The sequence below is a fragment of the Harpegnathos saltator genome, unplaced genomic scaffold (genome assembly GCF_003227715.2).
Source record: "Harpegnathos saltator strain DR-91 unplaced genomic scaffold, Hsal_v8.6 scaffold104, whole genome shotgun sequence".
NCBI lineage: Eukaryota > Metazoa > Arthropoda > Insecta > Hymenoptera > Formicidae > Harpegnathos > Harpegnathos saltator.
In genome coordinates this window covers 418351-432920 of record NW_020229878.1, presented here as the reverse complement: position 1 = coordinate 432920, position 14570 = coordinate 418351, and the positions used below count along the sequence as shown (strand labels likewise).

At 51.4% G+C, this 14570-nt stretch overlaps 1 protein-coding gene across 3 annotated transcripts in view; it reads right to left on the bottom strand.

Annotated features, from left to right (window-relative positions):
- Positions 1-14570, bottom strand: part of LOC105182363 (guanine nucleotide exchange factor for Rab-3A) — a 39691-nt gene that overhangs the window by 3950 nt on the left and 21171 nt on the right. Inside the window, exons 1-5 of one of the 3 annotated variants that reach the window (XM_011139725.3) lie at positions 12912-13137; positions 2229-2853; positions 1162-1450; positions 812-1069; positions 37-275 (exon numbers count right to left, since the gene is read on the bottom strand). In XM_011139725.3, coding sequence (XP_011138027.1) covers positions 37-275; positions 812-1069; positions 1162-1450; positions 2229-2575 — 1133 coding nt within the window. In that variant the 5' untranslated portion in view covers positions 2576-2853; positions 12912-13137. Of the gene's footprint in view, positions 1-36; positions 276-811; positions 1070-1161; positions 1451-2228; positions 2854-12023; positions 12249-12911; positions 13138-14570 lie in introns of those variants that run through there. The other 2 variants (XM_011139727.3, XM_011139726.3) reach the window with 2 other exon arrangements.

Below are 14570 nucleotides of genomic sequence, written 5' to 3'. Positions count from 1 at the left end.
ACGTCGCGACGAAAGGCAAGGGAATTCGGTCGGTACCTGCGATGCTTCTTCGCGAAAAGCCCCTGTTGGCTCTCCTCTCCGTTACCAGCGCGACCCTTCGTGTCGATCTGAGGGTGCAGGTGAGGATTCGGCCTCGACGGCGTGGACGTTAGCACCAGAGTCTTTAGAGCAGCCACTTCGGCCGCGAGCACCTCCGATTTCATGCGACTCTCCTCCAGGAGACGCTCCGCCGTTGCCTGGCGCACGTTAGCCTCTCGCACCATGTTGTGTGCCTCCTACAAAACAAGTCGTCGTGTCATACGCGCACTGCGTGATCTGCCCCTCTTTCCTACTTTCTCTCTTTTATCCATGTTGGTCCATTATTTTTTATTTATATTATTTTTTATTTCAACAGTCCCCTCAAACTCTCTTACTGATTGCGTAAGAGAGCCTCGATGCGCAGTTTCTCGTTTTCGTTTTCGTTTTCGTTTTCGTTTTCGTTAAATAATTCCATAAAAATTTATTTAAATAAATTCTAATATTAATTTAATATTAATTCAAATTTAAAATTTATTTAAATTTACTTAAATAAATAAATTTTTATGAAATTTTTATATTTAAAAAGTATTATATTTAAAGTAATTTTTACATTAAAAAAAATTTATTTATCCAAATAAATTTTTATTTTGTAAATGAAGATCTAAAGAAGCGAAAAGGCTCGCGGCTTTTTATAGTTAACCTTGATGCTGCATGCATTCTATTTATATCAGATAAATGTTATTGATATTCTCTATTCTTATCCCCGAGAAGAGGAGAAGATGGGAGTGCCAACCTGGAAGAGGCTGGCAGTGAGTTCCTCGAGCTCGGCCTCCACGTCCTGCCTGATACGCGACAGTCTGGCCACTTCCTCGTCCTTCAGCTTCAGCTCCTCGTGAGCCCTCTTGAGCTCCTCCTGCAGCTTCGCCACAGCGTGCTCCTTCACCTCGGCCACTGCCCTACCCCATTGCAGAGCGGTAGGCGACGGTGGACTGTTGATCTTCTTAGGTAAGCACAGCAGCTCCTGCTGCTTCGGCAACGCTCCTCCTTCCGGCTGAAAGTCGGAATTTCCGCAAATATTTCTCCCGTGGATTTACGCGAAGCCTCGCGACCGGCCGGCAATTACGCGGATAACCCGCGTCTTACCTGCGTGTCTTTGGACAGGGAAGACCTCCTGGAGGACTCGCGGGAATTGTCCCTCTTCGTCGAGCCGGCATCGACATTCTCGTCTCTCGCTTTATCCGCCGAGTCAGCTTCGCTCAACCGGAGATCCAGGGGTCTCGTGCGTTGAGTCTGAGACTTGAGAACTTCCGGCTCGGGAGATTTCAACTTATCGCAGGGCTTCTTCTCGTCCGATAGGCTTCGATGTCTCGACAGAACTCCCTGCAGCTTCTCGTTGTACGTGAACAGGGGAGTAGCTTTGCTCGAACTGGAACTGAAGCACGCAGATTGTCGGGCTAATCGATCAATCATCTTCATCGAACGAGATTGACAAAACGAACGAGATTAATACATAGAGTGTACAAAAAGCGACAGCAAAATATCCCAAAAACTAGAAGATGACTGGAACGGATGATTAATAACGCGTAATAGCACCGTAAATCGATTGAACATTTAAATAATACACGGCGCAATTTTTCTATCTCGATCTTCTCTGAAATAAACGCGCGAAACGAATTTGCAGAAACTCACGTAAATGTGGTTAAAATCCTCAAGATTGCAAACCAAAAACAAAATACGGAAATACAAGAACGATGAGAACCGAATTGCAGGTGTCGGGTGCGAATGAAAAACAATGTACAAGTAAGTACAATTAGCGAGTTGCGGGACCAAAATTTTGACCATTGTAAATGACCTTCTCTTCAGTGACACCGATCATCAGTGCGATTGAAACGGAAACTCCGAAAAAAGAAGAAGCAATGTTAGACTTCATCGGACGTTAGTGTCAACTTGATCAACTTTTTGAGAATTCGTTTGAATGGAACTTTCTCTCCTGCGATCACAAACTATCGTCGTATTACATTGTTTGAATTCGCGGCAGGCAAAACTTCAACTGGCATATCGATTTACTTGCAGTAACCAAGTCGCCGGGCCCTTGACGCCGGATTTGATTTTCGATGAGGATGAAGCATGCGGCGATTCGACACCCGCGCAATTCGACTCTCTCTCTCTCTCTCTCTCTCGTTTCTAGAAATTCCATCTCGGACGCTCACCTGTCACCCAGGAACTTGTTGTTGTCGTCCTCGTCGAACAGACTAGTCGGCTCCTCGTCCTCGTCGTCGCGCTTAGTGACGTAGCCGAAGAGATCCGTGGCCGCCCTCGCGAGGTCGGACTTGAGGATGGGATGAGGCGGGTGCAGACTGGCGCCGATCGAGCAGTCGGCCTCGTCCGTGTAGAGCTCATCCTCGTCCGTGGTGTATTCCTCGTCGCCCGTTGTCCCGGTGCTTCCGGCTCTTCTGTGCTTGGTGGTGAGTGGTCGGTAGGCGTACTCGTTCGAGCCGGAAACCGATTCGTTAGACTCCATTGACTCCGGCTGCTGTTGCTCCTGTACTTCCTTCATGATATATACTCGTCGCCGCGCGAGCAGCCGGATGCAGCAGCAGCCTCCGAGAGCTTGCTGGAATTATCGGCTCGGCCGCATTGACTTGCTCAGCGAGCCTGGAGTTTTTCGATCGGAGTGACGGCTGAATGAATGAAACGTCCTCTCTCTCTCTCTCTCTCTCTCTCTCTCGCCTCTTCGGCGCCTCTTCCCCCGTCGTCGTCGTCGTCGTCGTCGTCGTCGCGGAAGTGCGGTAATGAGGTGTGCTGCTGAGCGCCGGCGACGGCCGCGAATTAGTTCTGGGCGGGAAATAATCGAGCATCTTCGTTATTCAACGTCACGAGAAGCAGGAAGGTCCGGTTCACATTGTGATGAAATTATTATTCTAGGAAAACGCGGCTCGGGTTTAACGCGCGAGACGAAATACGTCGAATACCTCTCTCGATCGAAGAATCTGTCGCTCGCTCCGCGCGCGGCCTGCATAAAATATGCACATGCAAAAGTGGAAAATTATCTCGGCGTGATTTAAACTTCAGACACATTTTCAGACACCGACGCGAACATACGCGAGCGCGAGCGGCTGGAAAGGGTCGATATTATGATAAATTATTCAGAGGAAATGTAACTGCTCGGGAGTTAGAACGCGGGAGAAAATAGTCAGGATCAGAGCGAAGCTCTCGATGAGAATCTCGCTGTCGCCTCCTCCTCCAGGATGAATACGCACGTAAACAGGAAGATCGTAAAACAGAGACGATCTCGAATTCGTGAGACATCGGCGGCAATGCCATTTCCGGCGAAGGTCGGCGCTCGCGAAGCCTCGCGCGAAAAGTCCTCGTCTTATAAATAATCTCGCGAATCTCCCGGTCGGAGTATTCCGGAGGTTTCGCGTGGGCGCAGCGGAACGCGGACACGCGTGTCGCATGCACGTGTTCTCCGCCGTTACTCTCGTTACATAAGCAAACTTCGGCAAATTCGAGCCTGTTAACCTGTTATAGTCAGCGCCGGTCATTACGCGCGATCTCACGCGAATTACGCGTCGCGCGCGGAGGGGGGAGGATTCACGGGTTGTAACGGCTGAATTAATTTCTCACTCCAAGGAAGAAAAACTGATAAAAAAGCGAGAGCGAGAGTGCAATTGAATTATTTCGCGAGCGCGTCCGTTAACCCATCAGCGCTCTCGCGCGCGCAGCGTCTCGTTTGTTGAATAATATAATTTCTAAATGAAAAATTGTACATATACATATACAAGTGTGTATAATAATAAATAATAAGAAATCAGTTGAGAAGGAAAAATTGTAAAGATTAAACTGAGATGAAACTGAGAAGAAAAGTCATGTGCCATTTTGCAAAAACCGCGTAATATTTATTAAGTTATTAACGATTGAAAGCGACCAGATCCAGAAGCTTTTCTCAATTGATAATTTGAAAATTTATTTGCAAATTTTCAAGTTATCTATTAAAAGAGCCAGCATGTAGATGCGATGTCATCATTCATTAATAATCTATTGCGATTTTTGCAAAATGCAAACTTGACTTTTCTTCTCAGTTTGATCCGCATAATTAATCTGCATAACTTTTGTTTCCAAAAGATCCTGGACACCCTGTCCATATATGTATGCGTGCGTTTAATGCGCGTAATTTTATTATTAACACATTTCCCGCGGCTAATTCCCACCTACACCGACGACCCCACTAGAAATAACACTGCTGGCACCAATTCGCGGCTTCCCGAGAGCAACAGGCCGACAGGCTTTAATTGAAAACATTTGCGAAATAATTAGGCCCTTTAATGGGGGCTAAAGCAGATCAGCGAGTGTAGCGCGCGTCACGCGTCTGAATAAAAAGCACGAGAGAGATACGGGAGATACGCATCGGTTGAAGTTTCCTTTCAACCGGCTTATTCCCCCGCGACGGCAATTCGCCTGACCACTAACTAACTAACTAATGTCCACGTTGGTGGGATACAATTTGACGTAATGAAAAGGAATGAGCGCTATCGTGCCACACGCACGTCCTTACGTCACCGACGTGCCAGATCGCGTACTGCGTACTGCGTTGACGCGCGTTGACGGAGGGCTTTCATACATAGCGGGTGGCACAACTCGCCGATAAATGTCGAATCGAGAGCAATTAAGGACGACGACTCTCGTCGGAGTGGCGCGCGCGCGTGCGAATCGCAGCTTCGTCGATAGAATTCCTCGCGATGCAGCGCCGTTTCGAGCAACGTCGTCGCTCGGGGATAGAATACCGTGTATAGAAGCAATAATAATTCCGTCGGCGATATGATGATCCGGCAAATCCGACGCAACGTCGCAACTACGCATTGCACAGCGCCGTTGTACGTAGCCGAGCTGTAAATCAACGGCGAGAGCCGCGACGCCTCCTCCTCCGCGCCTCCTCCGCCTCGCGACTTTTAATAACGCGGCGTCCCACCGTTGCGCACACCATGGCCGCGCTGCATAATAACGCGGGAATGCGAATACGCCGTTGTAATTTCGCGGAACAACGTTAATTGGCGTAAAAAAGCATGCGGAAGCGCCGCATGCCGCAAATCGCTTTTGCATATACGACGCTGTTAAACCCTCGCGACCGCCGCGCCGCCAAAAGTCTATAATTTCCCGCGAGCACGCTTCGCAGTTTGAAGTTTACTCGAAATTGCGAAACGCCGCGCCGGCAGAAACTCGTCGTCTCTCTCTCTCTCTCTCTCTCTCTCTCTCTATCTTTACTCTATTGTTCTTTCTCCTTCCATCTCTTTGCGGAAAATACAGCAAGTTTTGCTGCTTGCGCGCGCGCGAGGTCCAGGCGAGCTCGTGATTTTTTTCGATCCGGCCGAACAATACTAACGACCGTCCGTTCGACCGGCGGAACACATCGCGCGGATTGTTTTCGCGCGTTCTCACGAACGCGAACCGTTAACAATGCAACAGCCGGTGCCGCGGAGCGCACGAAGATGATTTCCTCGCCGGCCGGTAAAGGGAACGCGCGCGCGGGAATTGCGTCACGGTTAAATCGTGATCGCGCGAGAAGGCGGCGGCGAGTGGTACAGCCGGGCACAAGTTACGCTCATGCGAGCGTACCTCTCGCCGATGCGAGCGTCGTGGGTCAGCAGCACGCGGTAAACAGCGCGCGGATCGCGACCGAGAGAATCGAGAGAGATTTGAGAAACGCGCGAGGGGATCGGACAACGATCGGGCGTGGCCGGTTAATTGGACCGGGAACGGGAAGATGCGAAATAAATCGGCGAAGCGGTCGGAGACGCACGACCGCACGCCGGCATGCGGCCCAATTCGGTTCCGTTCGTTGGTAGGTAGGTAGGTAGGCTAAATTCGGCCAGTAGATTCGGGCATAGTTTCTTTAATTCGATATAACACATCTGTATTATTGCAATAAATGATCAACAACATATAATGTTTAAAGTAGTTGGAGGAATTTTTGTGAAGAAAAAAAAATTCACGGGACGCCAATAATAACTAATATTAAATATTAAAAATATTCCGTGAGGGATCTATCACGGACTTACTTTAACCTCAACGACAAATTTCTCCCTGCGGATCCAATTGCGATTTAATTTGGTTTCCACTTTTATTTCCACCGATATTTTTTTCTAGCCTTCATTGTTTCATCGGAATTATATCGCTTGGGTTTTTCATTCCATTGAATGCAATATTTGACGGAACAATGCAATTCTCCGTTTGATATCGTATTAAAAGGAAAAAAAAAAAGCGCGAATTTCTATAACATTTCCCTTTGTAGCCCAAATAGAATATACATGTTTGAGATGAAAATGGAAAAATCCCGATTGGCATCGCAATTGGATAACCAAATACGATAAATGGAGAAAGTACCAAACTCCCTTCCCTGCGGGAATTAATTAGATTGCGTCAAAGTGAACCCGTGCTCGACGAGCGAAGCGCATCGAGGAAGACTTCGAGGGAGCTAATATCGAATGTTTTATCGTGTATTATTTCTAAACCGAGATATCGCAACGGGATTCGCGAGCGTTCGAGAGTGAACGGCGTGTGCTCCTCGCGAATCGATCCAACAGAGCGGATAATGAAGTGACGGGGGACATCACTGCGGCGCGGGCGTTTCAGGAGATCTGAAATAGCTGATATCCACGCGCGTCCTGAGGAAGAATTTTTGAGAAAACTAACCACTTCGGGCGTAGCGGTCACGAGAAACCTATAGGCTCTTCCGCCTCGTTCCGAGTCGACCGAGGAATCTCGCGTCGCACCCTGTCGATTCCGAAATACACCCCGTGTTCCATTTATGATCGAACCCGAGCCGTGCCGGCGCGCGGATGCAGAACCCGAAGCCCCGTCCGGATCGATAGCGCCCCGCGCTTCAGCTGGCGTCAGCCAGCTCTCTCGGCAATCCCGCGCTCGGTTATCAATTAGCGCAAATGACCCGAGAGATCAGGAGGCGCGATTAACGAGGAGAGATACGTCGGCCGCGAAAAGATAGCGGTAGATAGATCGCCGATAAGGCCACCGAGACGTACGGCCCTGGCCTTGCGGCTCTCTCACGCCTCGCGTGTGCCAGTTATGCGCCGTACACACCGGAGGGAGCCTGAATCACCGGCGTTGCGACGTGCGGGTGTGGGTGCGTGCGTGCCTATTACTCATTTACCGACACACGCAAACACGGACACGGAGCCGCGTGCGACCGTGTACCAGTCGCAGGCACGCTCGGTGAACAGCGTGCTACGACGCTAACAGGAGATACGACCTACACCTATTCCATGTTTGCTTTCGTCCGGCCGCCGAATATGAACGAAGGCGAGGCGAGGTCTTTTCTTTCTCCCTGGCGGAATGAAATCATCGCCTTTTTCGAGAGACGCTTCGTCGGAGAAGCGAGGAGGCCTCGCCGCGCGTCCGCCAGGATGGCGACGCCCGGAAGACCAAGACCTCTATCCGCTTGCTCGTGTGACGAGACGCGAAAATCGGGGCAGAGATCCCCCCCCTCCTCGACGCGTGCTCGTAACGCGTAAAATCGGCTCGAATGCCTTGAAGTACGCCGAAACAGTGAGTCAGGATTTTGGAATAAAGCCTGCGTGGACAAAGTCGAAGAATGCTCGATCCGCACACTCTCTTTTTCTCTCTCCCCCCCTCCTCTCTCTCTCTCTCTCTCTCTCTCTCTCTCTCTCTCCCTCCCTCCCTCTCTCTCTGTCTCTTCTCTTTTCCCGTCGCGCGATCATAATTTGTTTTCCCTGCCGCACGACGTTGGTAACGCAAGCAGATTTTTGTCGTTCTCGCGTCCGGTTTCATCAGTGCGCGCACGGCAACAACGAAATAATACTTTATTCATCGCGTAAATCCTATTCACGCACGCACGCATATGCGTGCAGCACTCACGCGCTGAATAAACATATCCGCTCGCTCTCTTTTTTCTCGTGCCCCTTTTCTCGTCGAACGAACAATGCCGGAGACCGAGAGACTTATTCATGAACAAGTTGCATCGCGCGCGAGAAACACACAGAGAGCGTAATTTAAATATATGCTAATCCATTTCCGAGGGAAACCTGCGAATCTGCCGCTTCGTCGAGAGAGAGAGAGAGAGAGAGAGAGAGCTGAGAACGCGAGACTGAAAGATCGGCGAAAGATTCGCGCGCGCGCGGGGATCGAAGTGTCGCGCAACAGCGACCCCATCGGCGTGCGTTAATGGCGCACCTCGCGCTACCTACGCCCGGAGAATCTAGATCAGACGACGTAGACTTCGGGGTCGCATGACCCAGATACATGTAAGCGGAGAAGCGTAATTTAATTTCCCGCCGCACTGTTAGCGTAACTGCGTGCCGAGCGCCGCGCGAGCGAGCGGAGTTAAGTAGTGTACCAACGGAGCACGTAGCACGCTGACGTAATCATAATAATGATTCCGAGTTATCTGCTAAGGTCGCGCGGCTAAGGTTCCCCGGAGGCGAGACGTCACACCCCCGTATCCCCCCGTATCTAAACAGCGCGGCGTGGACCGCGCGTTGAGGCTCCCCTCGTAAAGATAGCCGCGCGCGGACAGGCTATTCGCAGAAGCGCGTTTTCCTCTTTCTCCCCGCCTCCCTCTCCGCCTCCTCTTAATAGCGATTCACGGGTGTCTGCGATCAAACAGCTGCGATAACAACGACTCCTCGACGACTCGGCCGCCAAGGCTGCCGGCGTTGATGAACGCCGTGCGCGAGCGGCTGGAAAATTCTCAAGCCGAAATACGAATCGGAGCGTGTCTCACTTTACACGCGACTGCGCGATTTGACACATCGTGCAGTTAATCGCCTTGTTCTCTCTCTCTCTCTCTCTCTCTCTCTCTCTATCTCTCTCTCTCTCTCTCTCTCTCTCTCTCTCTCTCTCTCTCTCTCTCTCTCTCGCAGGAAATAACGACGACTGCACTTTGATCGCGCGACAGAGACACGTCTTCCTCGGTGAGGACGGACTGCTGGTGCCAAGTGCCTTCATCCTCGTGCCAGGACGCTCTCCAAGGAGCGCGAACGAGGAAGTGATCAAACGAGAGTGTACCCGCGATGGATAGAATTTTTAATTAATTAATCAAGCTGCGCTGTTTCACGACCGAAGAGCGACGATTCAGCCTCGCTGTTCCAAGCGAGATTCGCAACTCGGTCAGTTTTCATCGAACAGCCAGCTCCTCACCGCTGAAGATATTCTCCTTCGCCGTAAGGAACTTCTGTATTCCAAAGTGGCTCGCGACTCTAGAAGCCGCCGGCTTCTTCTTCGCCGGCAGGTTGTCGACGAAGAGGCGGAGAAAGGAAAAGTAAAGGACCGCGTGGCATTATCGATAACGTCTCCGGTGTCCGGCAGACCGCACCGTGTCATTAACATTTCCCGACGATATTTACGCGCGCGCGAACATCTTGTCGCACGCACAGCGTGTTCGTTTCGCTTTTCCGATGTCCCAGCGAGACGCGGCTTCGTCACGTTGCGTCACGACTCGCCGTTTTCAACGCGACGCATTATTTTCGTCCCGGCCCCGCGGCGCCCGGCTCGTCACGCACCACGAAAGGTGGTGCGCGTAGCGCTCGACCTTAGCCATTGTGGGATTGACACTCGCGTCATGAATGATAGAGACAACGGCGCGGGTTAATTCGACGGGCATTTTGCACGCGCGAGCCCGCTAACAATATCGTAATTCATGCCGTACGCGCAGAGTTCTCTCTCCTGCTCTCTCTCTCCTGCTCTCTCTCTCCTGCTCTCTCTCTCTCTCTCTCTCTCTCTCTCTCTCTCTCTCTCTCTCTCTCTCTGTCTGTGTGTGTGTCTCGCAGCCGAGAAGGATGACGCATGATTCAACGGAAGCGACATTAACAGGAACGAGAGGAGTAAAATTTCCGCTCTTTTTGTTGCCCTCCATCTTATTCATCGCACGCAACAGTAGCGGAGCGGTGTCTCTTGGATGCAGAGCGAGACTCGTTGCGTGTCCACGATAATAACCACAGACTGACAGACTCACACACGAGCTCGAACGAGAGGACCGCGTCTGAAAAGAACAGCCTGCGCTACGGAGCTTTCACCCAAAAAAAAGTATTCTATTTGTAAGGCGATTTTTCCCATAATCTCATATTCTAAGCGAAGCCTTTTGTAGAAAAAGGATTTCTTTTTCCATAAAGCGATTAAAGTGAACCATTAATCTAAAATTTATTAGATATTCTGTTTTCTTCTTATTTCAAGAACATTTCCTCTTGTGTCAATTAATTTTCTTCTTATATGAAAAGGAATATGTTGATTTGAATGTCGGCTTCTTTTGTTCCGTCACGTTCCACCTTCAAACATGAACGAAAAAATAACCGTATGCTCAAAATATTTGGGACGTTTTTTAAAAAAGATATGTGTGTTGTTGTAACATATAACAAAGATAATTTTTTACCCATATTTGGTCAAATGCAATTTATAATCTATTGCAAGAAGTTGAATAATATATTCTTTCTTTTAACTATGTTTCATACAATTAGCCTCTTACAGAAAGGTATCACTGGCTATAAAAATTAATCGGCCAGATTTAGAATTAATGGACTGATCGCTGTCGCTTAGCAATTTTAGCCTTCGCGTGAGAGTAATAAAATTACAATCATTTCTCTCTCTCTCTCTCTCTCTCTCTCTCTCTCTCTCTCTCTCTCTGAGCGATTCGCTATGGTAAAACAAGGGCGTTTTCCGTCTCGAGAAATGAACGCGGCTAGAGCCGCGTAGAGTCTTCATCGCGGCGGGAGTGGACGAGGGGAAGGCGAATGAAAAGAAACACAGCAGTCTTTTCCCACGTGCATATCAAGACTGGTGCGCGCCGCATCCGCTATTAAATCAACGTTTACAATGCGCCGCGGAGCAGCGAGACGTCGCGAAGGTTGTAACGTTTCACCTGTATGCATGAGTTACGGGTCTCTCTCTCTCTCTCTCTCTCTCTCTCTCTCTCTCTCTCTCTCTCTCTCTCTCTCTCTCTCTCTCTCTCTCTCTCCCCGCTTGCCTGCCTGCCTGCCTGCCTGCCTGCCTGTCTCTTCCTCTCTCAGACGCATCCCGAATTGCAGCAGCGGTTGAGGCGGCAGCGATAAATTAATCAGAGCTCTAGAGTCAAAACATTATCTCTCCCGCGGCGGGCGCCGCGGAGCTAATCGCGGAGGTCATTCCGCGGCTATCCCCGAATTCGCTGCGAGCTTCATCCGATATGACCATTTATTTCTGAATACACGTTCTACAAATAAGAAGAGCACGCACATCGTAACTCGCCGACTGTCGCCGTGTATTTGACCAATCGATCGGCTATTTACCGGCCGAAAACGCTCATTGTTTCGGCCGGTCGCGCCATGGCGTGGCGAAACGACATGTGACCGCCAACCAATTATCCGGCGATTACAACGCCGCGTCGCGAAGGGAGCGAAGGGAGCGAGATAAATGATCGAAGGCACATTTTCGCACGATAGGCCGCTATTATTCGCCGGTCGATCACGCGGAGCACCTGTGATCGCCCCCTGCAAAACAAATCAATCGAAGTACCTCAACCTCAAGTAGCGGGAGGAGTCGACGCGCGAATAAATCGCGCGGATGGAGCCGGCGCGGATTATTAAAGTGCCCCGGCGATGGCGACCGGCGCGCGTTCGACCAACTCTAACCGATCGACCGCGCGGCGACCCGGCGACTCGTCCCTCGACACTTTCTAAATATTCCAACTCGACTTCTGGCAACGAAAACAAGCCGCTGCATATTTCACCGCGCGCTCGCGCCGCAATTTCAATTCGCGACGCAACGCAAATGGAGATCCGTCGTCCGTAGGAAAACACGCCCCGGACTAATTCCCTATGATGCGCGATCTATCAACCCCGGCCGAGCCCCGGCCAGCCGGAGTGAATTGCCAGGCGGAGAGAAAAAAGAAAATGGTTAATGGTACTGCGCGGCGGCGATTACAGGTATTTCCTGCCGGCGCGGCGTCTGCATCAGCCTGTTGTTCTAAGAAAAAAAAAAGTAGCGAGGCAGCGATTACGCACGTGAGATTGTTATCGCTGAGACCGGAGGGATTTCTGCCGCAAAAATTGTGGAACTCTGGAGAGAGTCTAATTCTTCTTTTTTTCTCTTTTTTTTTCGAGAAACCACAAAACTGCGAGAAGTTTCCGCCGAATCTGCGCGGTTCTTTCACCCTGCGATTGCAGTCGCAAGCGTCGAGCGCTTTTGTCCCATCAGACAGAGCGTTATCGAGAGTCGAAAGTCCGAAAGTTTCGACAGACTCACGATATTTTCGTGCGCAAAACCGCCGACGCCGACGTAGCCGCCGCGATTTATTCCATCTGGCGAACGATTCTATCTGGAAAAAAGAAAAGGAGAAAACGGAGGGAGAGAAGAAAGAACGGCGGAGTGAAAAATATGTAAGCGCGTTACGATACAGCGAGCGACGCCGCCCGGCGATAGGTATCGAAATTGATCTCGCCATTGCGGCGACATAAGGAGGATTTATTGGCAGCGTCTCGCTCGTACGTCACGTCGACGTTGTTCTAAATTCAATTCGCCACGCCAAGTCGGGCGAGAGCGGGGCGGGGCGGGGCGAGGCGTCGAGGGAGGGAAGGCGATTTCAGCTCTTCGTCAACGGAAGAGCCTTCGTTCTCGTCGCAATCCGCGTCGCACGAGACGCGCAATTTCGTTCCGCAGGCAGACAGGCAGGCAGGCAGGCAGGCAGGCAGGCAGGCAAGCAGGCAGGTGGATCGGAAAAACGTTTTGTAAGGAGCGTCACGCGCGAGATACGGCAGGTAGGACGAGAGCTCTCACGGTGATTACGACGCGACGAGGAAACGTCAGGCACGTTCTGCGAGAGCGTCACAGCTGATACCGCCGAGCGGCAAAAACACGCCGACGTCGAATCTCGGGGCCGGGGGGCGACGTACCTTGCGACGGACGAAGGTCCTTCGGTGCAGCAGCAGCAGCAGCAGCACGTAGCCAACGACACACGAGCGTCGGAGCGTCGGAGCGAAAAATACGAGCCGCGCGATAAAGCACGATCTGCACCAGGTCGACGGACAAAAGCGACGGAGAGACTTGAGCGATACGGAGAACGTAACTGAATCCGCGCTACGCGACGATTAGGCGCGGACTGAGCGTGCCATTTCCTCCCACTCTGAAGTCGCCGATCGTCTCCCTCTCGCTCTCCCTTCCCCCACCCCCCTCCCCTCTCTCTCTAACTCCCCCCCTCTCTCTCTCTCTCTCTCTCTCTCTCTCTGCCTCGGCATCTCCTCAATCATCATCCCCCTCGGTCGTACATGATCAACCTGCCGCGGAGGAGAAGGTTTCGTTCCACAACCGCGAGATGCACGCGCAGAGATGCTTTATGACGACGACGATGATGATGATGAGAAGGAGGAAGAGGAAAAGGAGGACGAAGAAGAGGAGGAGGAGGAGGAGGAGGAGGATGATTCGGGCAAAATCGTAGCGCGAGTTGAAGAGCCGAGCGCGAGAATGAGGAAGCGCCCGACTCGCAAAGTCGATCTAAAACGCAATTTCACATTTAACCCTGGAATACTGGTACTGAGGTTGTACGCTCTCTCAGTTCCCCTCCCTCAGTTATGAAACTTTACATTCCTCGCTTATCTCATTACGTCAAGATCAACTTCGAATTCTTATGCGACGTGGGAGCCTGCCACTGCGGTCTGCGTAATTTCAGCGGATTCCTGCGGCGCAGCGGAATCGAGCCGCGCGATTTTCAACCGTGTGAGCATTTTCGAGCGCGCAAATTATGCAGCCAACCGAGACGCGCTCATCCGGAACGTATCGATGCCTAGGCTGATCGTGAGACGAACGCGAGGAGCGACTTCGCAGAGACCAGCTTTTGGAACTTCGCCTCTGGAAGCAACATCTCCAATATCTTCGCAGCGCGACGCGCAGTGGCTCGATTATCCACACCCGGAAGCGTTATCATGAACGACCGAGCGAAATGGATCGCCGATGACTGTCCGCCGTTTCTACTCGGGGCCGGTCCTCGAGCGTCCGCATCCACTTGCCGCGCGCTGCCTGTCTGTTTCTACGCGCAGACCGACAGGCATCGCCGACCACCGGCTCCGTATCTTCGACAGGGGCGTCGGTCGCGCGTGTTCCCACTTGGCAGCTCGCGTTTGTACGTTTGATCCTTCCTTCCTTCCTTCCTTCCTTCCTCCCTCCCTCCCTTCTCGAGCCTACCCTCTCATGCGATAACTCGCCGTGTCCCGTGCTCGATAACAACATTCCTCTCTCTCGCAGCTATCAGTGGCCGGGCCGAGCGAAGCGGCTAGCTGGAACGTTAATTATAGCGTCCGTAATTGAGTTTGATGGGGCTCAATGAGATAAGTGTGACTCTTGATGCAAGGCGGCCCCTATCCGTATTGAATGACCGGCCCCGCTCGTTTCCTCCTGCGTGCACATGTCGAGTGTCCGAGTCTCGGCGGCGGTGGCGTGTACAATTTCCCTCCTTCCAGGAAGGCTCAGGAAGACGCGATAAGTCTTGCTCGTCGGCCTATTGGAAGCCAGGACGGCGCGACGTGGCGGAGCATCTCTCGCGATAGCATGAGGTAATA